At 41.7% G+C, this 16,057-nt stretch overlaps 1 protein-coding gene across 2 annotated transcripts; it reads left to right on the forward strand.

Moving 5' to 3' along the window:
* Nucleotides 1–2,638: 2,638 nt before the first annotated feature.
* LOC129857193 (cation-dependent mannose-6-phosphate receptor-like) lies at nucleotides 2,639–14,362 on the forward strand. Of its 2 annotated transcripts, none has more exons than XM_055925207.1 (8): nucleotides 2,639–2,741; nucleotides 5,254–5,432; nucleotides 5,810–5,976; nucleotides 6,151–6,260; nucleotides 6,436–6,566; nucleotides 6,854–6,980; nucleotides 8,239–8,367; nucleotides 11,432–14,362. In XM_055925207.1, exons 2-7 carry the CDS (start codon nucleotides 5,260–5,262, stop codon nucleotides 8,359–8,361), a joined length of 831 nt encoding a protein of 276 aa, XP_055781182.1. In that variant the 5' UTR covers nucleotides 2,639–2,741; nucleotides 5,254–5,259; the 3' UTR covers nucleotides 8,362–8,367; nucleotides 11,432–14,362. The 2 variants fall into 2 exon arrangements, with proteins under 2 accessions (XP_055781182.1, XP_055781180.1); XM_055925205.1 differs by lacking the exon at nucleotides 2,639–2,741 and adding an exon at nucleotides 2,999–3,391.
* Nucleotides 14,363–16,057: the final 1,695 nt, after the last annotated feature.

The raw sequence follows: 16,057 nt of genomic DNA on the forward strand, positions 1-16,057 counted from the left end.
CTGGGCTGCGGTTCGATGAGGGTGGGGTGTCAGAGTGGAGGGAAGCTACACCCCCTCAGGATGGGAGACAGCAATCAATGGCAATTGAATGATGAAAATATTAATCAAGTCTGTTGCAAAATATTTGTGGAGAATAAACTGTATTTTCACATCTGCCTGTTCCACCTCTAGATAATCCTATTGTACCCTCATCCCAAGATCAAACATACCTGGAGTGCATGCACTCTGTTTAAACCAATAAATGAAGTGGTGGGCCACCTCTAATCCTTTCATGTAAATGCATGAAGGAGGATGCTAATTAGGTTACAGTGACAATCAGAGAAAACAGGTTTGGGCGATGTCACCATCACCACTCCACACAGTGATCAGTGAAGAAACGTTGTTGATCCTGGAACATACTTTTGTCTATATCATTGTGAGCTTGATGTAGTTATTTCACTGTCAGCTGTGTTGAGGTTCCTCTGAAGAGTGGAAAGAATGGTCATCATCTTGAATTTAGTGACACATTCAGCCATGATAAACATCCTTGTGACTTCCCCCTACATCAAACATCTCTCCTGTTTTAAACTGTGTGTATGCTATCAGACCTCTGATCTGTGTGATGATGCACATGACTGGTCCATTCAGGCCTTAAACATATTATTTATAAAATGCCTAATGACTTGTAAGTAAATAAAGACGGACAAAATGATTGTATTTTATATCCTATATCATCCTATACACCCCCCCCCCCTCCCCCCCCACCCCCACACACACAATTTTAAGCTTCTGCTACTCTGTTTATTATCTATGCATAGTCACTTTAACTCTACATGTACATATTACCTCGACTAACCGGTGCCCCCGCACATTGACTGTACAAATGCCCCCGTATATAACCTCGCTATTGTTATTTTACTGCTGCTCTTTAATTATTTGTTACTTTAGTTTTTTACTTAACAGTTATTTTTCTTAAAACTGCATTGTTGGTTAAGGGCTTGTAAGTATTTCACTGTAAGGTGAACAACACCTGTTGTATTCGGCACATTTGACAAATAAAATTTGATTTGAAGCTGTGCATTGCTGTAGCCATCACTGCCGTTTCACAGATTTACACTGGCTAAAGTAATGGGAAAACACGAGAGAATGGCGAGCGTTTCAATTCCAATTCCACACTTATCAAGAACTTCCCAACTACAAATTCCCAAATCAGCTGACAGGGTTGTGAAACCGTCAAAGGAGGAACATGACCACTACTGTGCTGCTTCACAGCAAGGGAAACGAGGAATCAGGAGAAAGAGAGCATGTTGTTTGAAATGGAAAAGCGTTGCGGTAGCTTTGATAAAGAAGATCATCAAGACAAAACAGCTGGTTTACAAGTGGGATGCACTGTTGAGTGCTACATCCAGAGGGGTTTGTGCTGAATGTACAGAGATTGTGACAGCCGGTAACTGATGTCTTGAGATGTTGCTTCAATATATCCACATCATTTTCCTTTCCTCATGATGCCATCTATTTTGTGAAGTGCACCAGTCCCTCCTGCAGCAAAGCACCCCCACAACATGATGCTGCCACCCCCGTGCTTCACGGTTGGGATAGTGTTCGTCGGCTTGCAAACCTCCCCCTTTTTCTTCCAAACATAACGATGGTCATTATGGCCAAACAGTTCTATTTTTGTTTCATCAGACCAGAGGACATTTCTCCAAAAAGTACGATCTTTGTCCCCATGTGCAGTTGCGAACCGTAGTCTGGCTTTTTTATGGCGGTTTTGGAGCAGTGGCTTCTTCCTTGCTGAGCGGCCTTTCAGGTTATGTCGATATAGGACTCGTTTTACTATGGATATAGATACTGTTACGCACGCCTCTGAAGAGGGAACGCAACACCCTGCTACAACTCAACTCCCCGCGAAGTGAAAGAGGTATGAACTGTAGGTGTGAGAAAGGACGACAAAAGGCAGAATTGACCACTTATTAGGATTTATTTCCTTTACACAGTAATATGGGGAAAAGGGGCTGGACAGAACCAAAGCAAAGAAAGTAAATATCAAAGCTCCCCCTCTCCTATCTAACCTGCCTACCCACTACTTAACTAACTTAGCACCCCCTGGTGCACTAACCAAAATACAGGGGGTGGTCCGCCCAGGTCTTACCTAGTGTGCCTAGACAGTGAATATACTACGGGTCATTGTATGCCCACGGGCCTCTTGCCTAAGCCCTCCCTAGGTGCCTTCCTCTTCCCCCCTGGGAACAAATGAAACAGAATATCAAACAATATCTGAAACAAACTAAGAAACAAAGGACATCAAATAAGCTCTATCTGAGTAACAATCTCACACAGAACATACCAACTGCTCCCAGCAACAACTAACACAGTACATAGCAACGGCCAACATGCTATAACCATCAACCTCCTCTCTCAGCAATGATCCATGCCTGCCTATCATCTCTCTCTCCTGAACAACAGAACACTGGCTTTGATAGCTTCAGAAGGCATTGGTAATTGGAGACAGCTGCGTCTTGACGAGGGGGCGGGGTCAGCTCTTCAATCATCAATTGGGGCCGACCAATCAGCTGCTTGGGGAGAATTTCAGGATGCCATCTCCTGAAACACACACACTCAAATACAAACGTAACAGATACTTTTGTACCTGTTTCCTCCAGCATCTTCACATGGTGCGTTGCTGTTGTTCTGGGATTGATTTTCACTTTTCGCACCAAAGTACGTTCATCTCAAGGAGACAGAACGCGTCTACTTCCTGAGCGGTATGTCGGCTGCGTGGTCCCATGGTGTTTATACTTTATACTATTGTTTGTTTATACTCTTGTTTGTACAGATGAACGTGGTACCTTGTTCAATTCTTTTTATTTAATCGCGCTGTTTAGGAGTGCAAAAGCAATTGAGTTATTGCACACACGCACTTCAGTGGGCGTTCCCTAACGTAAATATGCAGATGTATACTAGAACTCGCCAATAGGATATCGCTAGCGCGTGCTTGGCTCTGCCCGCCTCCTTGCTTGTTCTGCACACTAAGACTCATTTGATACCATTTGAAACGACAAGCTATGGTCTATCTTGGTTTAGTTAAGTCTTTGCTCGTCACATGCGTTTCCTTGTTTAGTTCCACTTCCGCATCTCACAAAGTAACGCTAGACGCGGTATAATGATTTTATAGCATAAATCGTTTACTTTAAAGTACATTTTATAGCGGAATGTTAACGAACATTATTTCGTAATTGTGCGTGATCGAAATTGATTACCAGGTGTTAGTCTGTTGCATTTGCAAGACAAAACAGAGGACACAGTGTCCAATTTAGCTTGCTTTTGCTAGCTACTTGATCAGCTAGGTTGTAGCCATTTCAACCTAACCCAACCTACACTTCGGAATAGCTGGCGACATCTTTTCGGAATGAAGGTATGTCTAAAAGTTGTTCGTGTTACAGTATCAGCCACGGCTAGGGGTGGATTCAGGATGCGTAAGTTAACGTTCTACAAATTTTCAAATGTTGCATGACAGCTGCTTGTTAATTACGGCTTTATCATCTATTTCGCAATGATTTACGGCATCTACCACGGTGTTCAGTTTATCTTCGACAGTTTTGCCTTGAGTGCTCACGGAACGTTGCAGAAACCATCCTGAATGCACCTTAGGTCAGGGATGTGCAAGTCAAGATGGCGGGATAGTTTCATTTCCTCCTGCAAACAGATGTGATGCCGCGTTTAAAACAACAGTGAACTCGGAAATGTCCAACTTCTGAGCGTTCGAGACAGCTGGGAACTGAGGGGAAGAAACGAGCTCTGATCGTTATTTTTTTTAAACTGTCCTCCTAATTCCAACTCGGGAACTACAACTGGGGCCTTTTTCTAGAGCTCCGACTTTCCGAGTTGTAGATCACTGATGTCATGATTTGACTTGGTATTTTTCCGAGTTCCCAGTTCTCTTGAACGCACCATTTTTGAAAGCAGCTTTGCTGCGTCATTTTACCAGTCAGAGTTTATATGGTCTGACTCGCTGTAGTAGTTATATCTTGGTAGGCCTACTTGCTCATGAGATGTGTCTCTGTCTTAGGAATCATAGAAATAGTGACAGTGCACAAAACAATAGGACACCTTCCAAATATTGAGTTGCACCCCCCTTCTCAGAACAGCCTCAATTCATTGGGGGCATGACTCTACAAGATGTCGAAAGCGTTCCACAGGGATGCTGGCCCATGTTGACTCCAGTGCTTCCCGCAGTTGTGTGAAGTTGGCTGGATGTCCTTTTGGGTGATGGACCATTCATGATACATGTAAGGAATTGTAATAGAGACTGAAAACTAGTAATAACTACATTTCAACATAAGCCATATTTTATACAAAAATACACATACTCCTCATTTCTCTGGACATATGCTGGACTTATTAAGACACCGACTACAGACACACATAATTCCCCTCCCCCATAATAACCACAGAACACTCCCAACACATGCTTGGGGCTCAGGACAAAGAACTGTCTCAGGAACCAATGGAACGTGGACACCAGGCCTGTTCAGGACTACCCAAGACCCAGATCGACCAATCGGAAGGCCAGGCTCGCAGATCTACCTACTTTGCTTATTGTCTATATAATACTGTACTAGTCTTGAAACTTTCTCTTTCCGGACGATTTCATACAAATCAGAAAGAGCCGTGCCGCACGCTTTGCCTAATATCTTTACACTTGAATAAATCTACCTTATTATACAATTATCCACCTCGTCCTATTGTCTCCTCTTGTTCTCCTGTCAACAGTAAACGTTTTACTAACATACACACAGAACTGTTGAGCGTGGAAAAACCCAGCAGCGTTGCAGTTGTTGACACACTCAAACCGGTACTACCATACCCCCTTCAAAGGCACTTAAATCTTGTCTTGCCCATTCACTCTCTGAATGGCACAATCCATGTGCTTAAAAATCCTTCATTAACCTGTCTTATCCCCTCCATCTATATTGATTTGAAGTGGATTTAACAGGTGACATCAATAAGGGACATCAATATCATAGCGTTCACCTCGTCAGTATGTAATGGGAAGAGCACATGTTCCTAATGTTTTGTACAATCATTGTAAATATCACAAGGCAGGTGTTTTTTCTCAATAGTCCTACAACGTTAAAAGTGCAGCACTTGTTTAATGCTTTTATCAGTGTCTGTCAAATGAATTGGTTAGGCAATGAATCAGTCATGCAGTGAAACCCCAAATAAGCCTTACTAAGTATAATATTTTAATTGTGTACCATTATATATTTCCCCCAGGTGTCCATGTCACCCCCACACACAGCAACGTCTGTGCGGCTGTTAGTTCTGGCTGTTCAGCTGGTCTTGTTGGTGTGTGGAGGCCAGGCCAGTGACGACACCAAGCGGTGTAAGCTGTTCTCTGAGTCCCCGGCAGAACGGAAGGTCCTCAGTCTTCTAGAACCGCTCACTAACAAGACGTAAGGAATGACCATTTTAGAAATGATATAAATATCTGTGGTATATCCTATTGCTTTACCAGGTGAGGGGTATCAAAGCAAGTGTTTATCAGCAAAAAAGTAAGACCACGCACACTGACGTCCATTGCTTGTGGAGATGAAATTATACTTTGTCAGCTGTCACAGAAATTAGCTTTGCATGATGGTATAAAAGGGTTATTGTTCAGCAGTCATGAGGCCACATTGAGCTTGGTAACTCCACATTGAGCTTGGTAACTCCCTTAGTTTTCATTTTCCAGAGTGTTACTTTTAGTGTACATCACTCATGTAACATCACACGTAACACTTATACAAGGTAACGTTACCTCGTTTTTTTTTCACGGTTCCCTTGGTTACAGTTTCTCTGTGGATACGACAAGCAATATGGAGAGCTACACATACCAGTTCCAGGTGTGTGGGGATGTGGGGAAAACGGTAGGAGCGGGACTCGTTCAGATCGACCATACCGAGAAAAAACTTGAGACCGTGCTTGGCCTGTACACTGCAACACAGGCTATCGGAGGAAGTAAGAATGTCCAGGTTCTATATCTTTTCTTTTGAAAAAGTCATGTGGCGGTCGTATCAGTATGTTATATTATAGTATCTCTGTAAGTCAGCTCTAGCATGACCAGATATAGTGATGCCCTTTCTCTCTCGCTCGCTCTTTCTCTCGTTCTCTGCTACCCATCACCCCCTACAGGTGACTGGGTGATGTTGATCTACAGCAACGGCACAAAGTATGACACCCACTGTTCCAAGGAGATGAGGAAGGCCATCGTCATGATCTCCTGCAACAGAGGAGTGGAAATGGTGTGAGAGAGGGAGGGAGGGTTTGGTCCGTATTCTTCAATGTCTATAAATCACTGTGGTGTGGTGATTTGTCATGCCTCTCTCCCTCTCTCCCTGATGCACACCTCTCTACATCCCCTCTTGCTCAAACCTCTGTCTTCCTCTATTTCTCTCACTCTCCCCATGTATCTCTTAGGGGAAGCTGGAAGTGGTGTTGGAGGAGAGGGAGAGGAACACGGACTGTTTCTATCTGTTTGAACTGGACTCCAGTGCGGTCTGTCCTGCTCTGCCATCCCAGCTCAGTGCAGGTTCCATAATACTCATAATGTTAGTACTAAGATTATGCATCCTTCCTGATTACACACATTCCAGTGACTACAGAAATACTCAGACTTTTCCCAAACAAAGCTGCAAGATCAAGCAAAACGGATCATATTTACATATTTATTGGTATTCATTATAATAATGGTCTTTTATTTCCTCAATGCTTAACACAGCAGAACACCAAAATAATTATCACTGTGAATCATTGTGATGTTTGTTCATATGTCAGTTAATGGGATGGGTTTCCAACTGGGGATTTGACATTTGTTTTATTCATTCCTCTGTCCCAGTGGGTTCGTCCTCTTGTCAGTGTACCTCATTTGTGGATTCCTCTACCAGCGGTTGATTGTTGGGGCCAAAGGGTTGCAGCAGTTCCCCAACTATGTCTTCTGGACGCAGGTTGGCAACCTGGCAGCGGTGAGTGTTTGTAGAAGTCACATCACTGTCTCACGTCAGGTGGCGTCACTACTACGTGAAGCTCGTCCCTCAACTGATCTGTCTTATAGGACGTGGACCTAATCGAAAAAAATCTAGATTTTGTTCATCCGCCTAACACTAGAAGCTAATTCTGAAAATCACTCCTCTCTTGGTAGCGATGAAATGCTGGCTACTATGGCAAATCCTGCTCGGTCAGCTGAGCAAACTTGCTCCGGCTAGCAGCCCAGTGCAAGCTTGTTTGAATGGCCATACAGTATCTAGTTTGCCAGCTTGTTGATGAACTACGGCAGCAAAGTTCTGGGACTGTTCTCAGAAATCAGCATGTATCTGATTCGGACAGACGGCACTGTGCCTCGCTACTTTGGAACATTTGGCCAACTCGATAATGTCGCAGATAGCAGTCATCTGTGCTGTAGAACTCGCCGCGCTAATCACGGCAGAACAGATATCATGAAAACGAATTTGTCCATTAGCTGGAACTTCACTGCGCTAGCTAGAGGGAGTATTCAGCATGGAATGTGTGAACTGGTGTTGTAAGCATTCCTGCCTTTCATTTCAAATGGATTGATTTGAGACTGGTTCAGTAAGCAGACACGAGCTAGCTAGCAAATGTCTGTGCACATTTCATAAATACTGATTCTACCACCACAAAATACTTAGCTAATGAAGATTTGCTCATGAAAAAACATCAATATTAGCTACAGGTTTATTGTTTTTGGACAGATTAACTCTGACTCTTTTGAGGATGAAAGGGGGGTTTAGTGGACGATGTCACCTTGGTAACATGTTTTAGCTTCTTTCTAGCTATGCCATGAGTGTTTGCGAGTTATCAGATAACGCAACGGCTGTCTGCACTGAACTATCTGACGTGAGACTATGGACGTCACATATCTCTCTGGTACAATCCCAAACCCTATCCCCTACGAGTGTTTAGGTTGGAAGATGTTTAGGTTGATTTGGGATTCAGTGTCTGTTGGAGGATATATGGGTTGATTTTGGGATTCATGGTCTATGTTGAAGGAGGGTATATGGGTTGATTTGTGGATTTAGGGTCTGTTAAAGAAGGGTATATGGGTTGATTCGGGGTCGGTTGAAGGAGGGTATATGGGTTGATTTGGGATTCAGGGTCTATGTTGAAAGCCACAATTATGCGTTACTTCAGGGCACTTAGCTGTTCTTTTGAGGGCTGGGATTGGCTGGTCAGTCATAACTCTCACTCTCTCTCCCTCACCCTCAGGATGGCTGTAATGTCGTGTGTAGGACACAGGGCCCTGAAGAGGAACCTCCCACATACAGGGGTGTGTCCACAGAGCCAGAGGAGGAGCCAGAAGAGAGGGATGACCACTTGCTTCCCATGTGATCTGATGTCAGTAGTGGGAGGGATCTATCCCACGTGATGCTTTTGACGCTTCGGATAGATATTGCCCTTAGGCACAGATCTAGGATCATCACTTATTCTCTCCAAGTCCGGAGAAACATAAAACTGACCTCAGTTCAGTGTCTAGCCGCAACGTCATCCTAGTTCATTTTGACAGTTTCAGGGATGAGTTTAGAGGTGGGCACACCAGTTTATGGAAGGCTGGAGGATTTGTGACATCTATGACTCCTAAACACTTAGTTTGTTATATTAGATGGTAAGTCACCTGCCCTGGTTTGCATGGCCCAGGCGTCATTATTTGGAGGTGACAACAAAAACCTGGATACTCTTTTTTTCCCTTTCATGACCTGGAGTGGCCACCTCTGGATGTTGAGTGACGTCTCAAACGGACTCTGTTACATCTGGTTCAGCTGGCACAATACAAGGTGTTGTTACTAGTTAATGCAGCCACAGTCATGAACCCCACCTATTTCTACAATTTCTTTTAAACCTAACTGACCTTAACCAAACTGATGACCTGATGCCTAACCCTGACCTTTAAATTGAGACCAAAAGCACAATTTTTGTTTTCATGAATTTTCACGATAGAGCCAATTTTGACTTTGACTGTGTTATCTAGTGGAAACCGTAAGGCCTTTCTACATGACTGACGTGTTAGTGCTGACAATGCAACCATAGGAACAGTTTCTAACACTCCCATCCAGTTTGTTTCGGTAGCTGATGGCTGTGTACTGACTCATAGGTCACACTTTATTTGAAGGTCTGCTTATACATTGCTTAGAATAATTTTTACATAGTAATATCACAGTAAGTGATAAAGCAGGCTTTTGTAAATATCACGATTTATATGCTTACAGGTCATTGTAATAAATGGATTACATTTAAAACGGTTAGATATGTTTACTATTGTTAAGAAAGAAATAAACACAATATCACTTAGCCTACATTTTACGAATGGGTAAAAATATTGAATAACGGCCTTCAAATTAAGTTGGACTACAGTACAGAGCCATTTCAACCAATGCACTGCTAGACATACACATTTACTCTGTTGCTATTTTAGAGTAGGATGCTGACTGGGCCTTGACCAAAATGTACTTCTGACCCGATATATCTTTTCCTTAGCTATTTGAAGAGTAGGGTTGGAACCAATTACATTTTAATTCTGTTGACAAAATTGAAATGGCATTGACCCCAAACCATGGTACTGAGTAGTAGCCTACTATTATGCTGTGTTCATTACCAAGTGGGAAGGTGGTAATTACCAGTTGGGAAGTCGTAAATACCATTTGGATATGTTTTACGTTCTTTGAATTTGTTGGGAAACGCTGATTGGCTAATGGCCAACAAGTGGCATCAACTGTAAATTAAAAGTACAGCTTTCACGCTTGTCAACAAATTAGTGTTCAAAAACCATATTAACATATTGCTTTTTATAAATAATACTTAGTTGCATTTAACAGCCAGAAATGCTGTTATCGAGGTAATTTTCTTATCGGTGACGTCAGAGGTCACCATGAGGGAGAAGTCAGAGCTCAGGGATGATAGACAAGTTCCCCACTAGTAATTACCAGTTGGAACGGTGTTCAAGTGGGTTTTTCCCAGTCATATGTGGTAAATGCCACCTTCTCACTTGGTTATGAACGCAGTATTAATGATACTGAGGACATTGATGACGATTTTGTAATATAATGCTGTGATTGAACAGGTCCTTCAGAAGGCACTTTGTGTGTAACACCAGTAAAATGGAGGAACTTAAGTAATTTATATAATCATGAAAAATACACATGTACTATCTGTGACATGTGGGTGAATGTTTTTTAAAATTTAGTTTTTGCTTCTTTGTGGTGTTTTAAGAACAAAAAAACTTAGCCCATGGCACTCGCTTAGTTCAATCAAGACCTGAAAGATGGCATTAGTTAGACCTGACCCAGGACAACAGGCCCCGATGAGATGTGGCGAAATGGATCAGAACTTAACCAGGTCTGGGTTCAATGGATTTGGTCAGTTCTGACTTTGGCTTTAGTTTGTGGTGCTATTTGTACTTGCAGAAGAGTAAAAGAGAATTTGCTTAGTTTGTTTTGCGCTTTTTCATCAAATTAAATATGAATTAAGTGTTTTATTACAGTTCTGATTCTCATGTATGACAAGTTTTAGTGTGCTGGCGTGTTTGCAGGGGCAATTAACACCCTAAGCAAAACAATGTAAAACATAATAAATATATTTTTTAACTGCTCTCTGTATGTACTGAAAAATATGATTTATATTTAAGCAATAAGGCCTGAGGGGGTGTGATTTTATGTCCAATATATCACTGCTAAGGGCTGTTCTAATGCACGGCACAACGCAGAGTGCCTGAATACAGCCCTTAGCTGTGGTATGTTGGTCAAATACTGCACCACAAAAATCCCAAGGTGCCTTATTGCTATTATAAACTAGTTACCAATGTAATTAGAACAGTAAAAAGTGTATTTTTTTTTTTGTCATACCAGTAGTATACGGTCTGATATACCACAGCTTTCAGCCAATCAGCATTCTGGGCTTGAACCACCCAGTATATAAACATGATCTAGATAATCTTAATTTATTATTTTCTTTCCAGTTTAATAAGTCATAGACTAGACATAATCATACTACCTAATTAATAATAAAAATCACAGTTATTGAGGTTTAGTTTCCCTCTGGAAGATGAGGTTGAGGAGGGCTAAGTAGCAAGCCAACACCTCCACCTGGAGTAGGGCCCTCAGCTTGTCTATCTCAGCCTGGACAGAGGGCTCTATCTGCAGGTAACTCCAGTGGAAGTCCCTGGGAGGGTCCCCTCCCTGGTGGTAGTGTCTCACAATCATCACTGCTCTCTTCATCTGAGAACACTTTTCTACCTCCCCCTCCCTATTCAGAATGTACATGTAGGTCTGGACCTGGTAGCTGTACTGGTTACTGTTGGGAATTGTAGTGACCAGTTTCCCGACCATGTTGGCAACCATGCTTTTGCATTCGATCACGAGCTGTTCACGGTTCTTCTTTTCAGCGGCTTTTCCGTTTTTTTTTTCAGAATTGTCCGTCTGGATTTGGGCCAGGAAGTCCAACCTTCCGCTGAGGAATCCATACTCCACCTTGTTGCCTTTGGTGTATGATGCTGTCCTGGTTCCACCTGACCTGCCCTCTCCCAGCTCATGAAAGAACTTGAGCATTTCCAACTCGTCTGCTTCATTCTGGAAGAACATATTGAACCTCCGAGGCCCGGGTGACACTCCGTTCCTCCAAAACACTGACTCGTCACAATACTCTTTGCTCTCAATGTCTTTCACATTCACTCTGGTTCCTTTAGTCACTATCGAAGACACCCCCCCCACCCACACACCTCCAACCTAGCCCAACTCCTGGTGGCACTGGTGTACATAGCTGGTGTTGGGACAGCCGTATCACCCATGTACCTATTCCTCAGCCTGAAACCTCGGCCTGTGTTGGTCTTGTTCCCCCTCCAGTGTTTCCTACGCTGTTCTTCATCATCCTCTTGGTCAAAGAAGAGGAGTTTTGTGATTTGAAGGACCTGGCTGTCCCTTTTCATGGCCAGAAAGTGTTTAACCTCCCGGCAGCCCAGTCGAGGAACGGCTTTGAACCGGATGTTAAAGTGTTCCAGGTCTGGGATGATGGCCTGGGCATCCTGGATGCTGCTCTCCATGTTAGCCAGCTCAATCACCTGTGGGGTCAGGACACCTTCAGGGAACCTGACGCTCAGTGATTTCATCAGCTGGAGGTAGTCCTGCTGGGTTAGATGTGAGTCTTCTCCTGGTCTTCCACCAACCACAGCGCTATCTCCTGCTTCAACATCTCCACTCTGTCCTACCTCATTCTCACTCCCTCCTCCCAATCCATCTCTCCCTCCACCTCTTACACCCAAACCTCCATTACTTCTCCCACCCACCCCTCTGTTCACTCTTCCTCTCTTGTCTATCTTCAGTTCTACATCTCCCTGGCCTAGACCGTCTGTATTTGCAGTCACCCTTCCTCCTCTCCCTCGTCTCCCTGGACCTCTGTCCCTTACTTTGAGTTCTTCTCCATTTTCTATCCCTTCGACCTTTCCATTCTCTCTAACATTTTCTTTTCCATTTGTTCCATTTGTGACACTTATAACTGATTTGATTACTAGCTCTGTTCTTGCGCCTGCATCTTCCCCCTCTCTGTATTTACTCCATGCTGCTCCTACTCTGCCTCCCCCCTTTCCAACACCGGTCTTTGCACCTTCTCCTCCAATATTTTCCTGACCTAGAGCACATTTTTCTGCCCTATTCCCCCTCTTCCCCTTAACTGGATATCTTAATTCCTCACTTCCTTTGGCACTACCTCCTTTTCCCCTTGTCTGTCGCTCCTTCACTCCTCTGTTTCCCATTCTTCCTCCTCTGCCAAAGCTACGATCTAATGTGGAAGCCTGTCATGTTGGCCAGAGTTACAGTCAGAAACTCTAGCCTCTGTAGTGGATGGAAATGGAAAATAAAAAGAAAGACCAGTTTGATGAAGTGACTCACAATCAGACAAACCTCAAAGTAGAGAAGATTGGGATCTGCCAGCCCACTATTTCACAATATCCTCTCTCACTCTTGTCAGTTTCTTTTCTCCATGACAGTGGTGTAATCATTGGCATATGCCTAAAACAGGCAACTCCCAATGTAAAGTGGTGTGGACCTATTGATACAAAAAAAAGAAATTTCATCCTTTCTGATAAAAATGCCTCTATCAGCAACAATGACTACAAATAAAAGAAACACAAAACATACATCAATCTTTTTCCAGAGCAGTTAAAGATATTGAATGGGCCCCAAAGCAGTTACAAATGTATTACATATCGTAGAAATTGGAATTTGTAACGTCACATGATTTGCAGGAAAAAATAATTTTGCAGGACGTAAAATACCATTCGAAAGGGATGACGTTATTCTCGGGGACCTGTTTTTGCTCGTGAGCTCTACTTTCAAAACTACTGGCTGAAATTATAAAGATTACACATTTTTCCCTTTTATGTTGTATAAAACAGCAAAGTAGACCTTCTTAATCACTGAAATAGGTAGGCAAAACAATAAACTTTACTGACACACAAGTATAAAAAGGAGTGATTTTCAAAAGTATTGGGACAGTGATCATTTTTCTATTTGGCTCCAGCACTTTGGATTTGAAATGATACAATAAAGTGCAGACTGTCAGGTTTAATTTGAGGGTATTTTCATCTATATTGGTGAACCGTTTAGAAATTACCACACTTTTGTACATAGTCCCCCCTTTTAGGAGACCTAAAGTATTGGGACAAATTCATTTATGTGTATTAAAGTAGTCAAAGGTTTAGTATTTGGTCCCATATTCCTAGCACGCAATGATTACATCAAGCTTGTGACTCTACAAACTTGTTAGATGCATTTTCTGTTTGTTTTGGTTGTGTTTCTGATCATTTTATGCCCAATAGAAATGAATGCTAAATAATGTATTGTGTCATTTTGGAGTCACTTTTATTGTAAATAATAATAGGATATGTCTCTAAACACTTCTACATTAATGTGGATACTACCATGATTTCGGATAGTCCTGTATGAATTTTGAATAATGATGATTTAGAAAGTTACAGACGCACAAATATCAACCCCCCCCCCCCCCCCCACCACCAAAAAAAAATGCTAACCTCCCCTCTTATTGTCATGGTGTGAGATGTTAGCATGTCTTGGGGGTATGCTATTTGTGCGTCTAACTTTTTGACTCATTATTCACGATTCATTCAAGACTATCCGTAGTCTCGATTCATTCAAGACTATCCGGCCAAAAGAATAATGAAATTAATGCCATAAAAATGTTTCAGCTTATTTCTATCATAGGTAAAGAATCCAAGCAGTACATCTCTCCACAATAGTGTAAGATCTTCATAAATGTGTTCAATGATAAATCTACTGATGTTTTGCCACAGTTTTCTTACATGAATACAATGCCAAAAAAGATGCAACACTGTTTCTGGGTGGTCATTACAAAAGGAGCAATTTGAGTTGATGTTTTCCTCAAACTTCTTCATATAGTGGTTGGCAGGATAATATTTATGAATAATTTTAAAGGAAACTTCATTTTGTTAACAATTAGGTATGTGTGTGGCAACATCCAAACTTTTTCCCAACAGATATTATCAATAAATCCATTCCAATAAGGCGTGACAGAAGGTTTAGATAGATACAACATCCTGCTGAAACAAGGTTCGTATCGCTCTGTTGTTGAATGGACCAAAAAAGAAACAAATCTTTCCTACTGATGAGTCAACAGGGTCAACGGAAGGTAGGTTCTGAGGGTCAGGTCTTGACACGTTCCTGAATAACAGAGCAATCCCTGAGGGAATGGCGTCTAAAACAATTGGAAAATCTTTAGGTGTTACAGGGACCTTGTAAAGTGATAAGAATCCCTTATAACTGAGTAAAAGACCCTCTGCATTTACCAGTTGGCTCACCAATAGGATATTATTTCGGTACCAATATTCTAAAAACAAATAACTATTTTTATACAATATATCCTGATTATTCCATATATAATATCTGTGTGGAGAAAAATTATGCTTATAAATTAAGGACCATGACAAGAAAACCTGCTGATGAAAAGCAGAAAGTTTCACTGGAACTTTGCCAATACTATAATTGCAAACCAACATGAAGTTAAGGCCACCAAAAGTAGAGAAGACATGATGAGAAATAAAATTCCACATAGAAGTGGGTCTTCTTAGGAATTGTTTTATCCAATTTATCTTAAAAAGTATTATTTAAGGTAGTAAAGTCCAGAAAATTCAGCCCACCATTCTCATAAGTGTTCATTACAACATTTTTCCTAATGTAATGGGTACGGTTTCTCCACAGAAAGTTGAAAAGCATCTGGTCTATCTCCTTGCTTATTTTACTGTCAAGATATAAAGATAGAGCGCCATATGTTAGTCTAGAGATACCTTCAGCCTTGGTTATTAGGACTCTTCCTTTTAGAGATAAGTCCCTCTGTAGCCATTGATTTAGCTTCTTCTGGGGTTTTTTAATAAGAGGGTTAAAATTTAGTTAGCCTCTAGACATCTGATCTTTTGTAATGGTTATGCCTAAATATGTAAGTTATTTTCCTGGAAAACGATAATATGAAGGTGTCACAATCTTTGACAGCCATGAGTTCACATTTATTAATGTTAAGATATAGACCAGACGCTTTGGAAAAGGATTGTATCACATTGATCGATATGGGAATTTGGTTAGCATCTTTCAGAAAAAGTGTAGTATCGTCAGCCAGCTGGCTTATAATAATTTATTTACCAGCTATGGAAATACCTTGTACAGGACTATTATTTAAAGAATTTGTAAGAAGTTGGGTGATCAATAAAAACAGGTACGGAGAGATAGGACAACCTTGCCTAATTCCTCTCTTTAACTCAAATCTAGGTGAGGTGCCATATTTCAATTTGATAGAGCTGTTACCATTTGTATAGAGTGTCTTAATAGCCTTACAGAAAAAATCCCCAAAGCCAAGTCTCTCAAGGGAATGGAAGAGGAACTGATGCTTTACTATGTCAAATGCTTTATAAAAATCTAAAAATAATATGAAGCTATCCTCAGTTATTAGGTCTGAGTAATCAAGTATGTCTAATACTAGTCTGATATTGTTAGAAATATGTCTGTTCCTCTTA

The sequence above is a fragment of the Salvelinus fontinalis genome, chromosome 6 (assembly GCF_029448725.1).
Source record: "Salvelinus fontinalis isolate EN_2023a chromosome 6, ASM2944872v1, whole genome shotgun sequence".
In the NCBI taxonomy this organism is placed as follows: Eukaryota; Metazoa; Chordata; class Actinopteri; order Salmoniformes; family Salmonidae; genus Salvelinus; species Salvelinus fontinalis.

Bases quoted from the DNA above. Each gene is read 5' to 3' on its own strand.
- LOC129857193 (XM_055925205.1), top strand. The intron at 5,977-6,150 runs GTAAGAATGTCC...CACCCCCTACAG, and splicing joins AACACAGGCTATCGGAGGAA to GTGACTGGGTGATGTTGATC. The intron at 6,567-6,853 runs GTTAGTACTAAG...CCTCTGTCCCAG, and splicing joins GGTTCCATAATACTCATAAT to TGGGTTCGTCCTCTTGTCAG.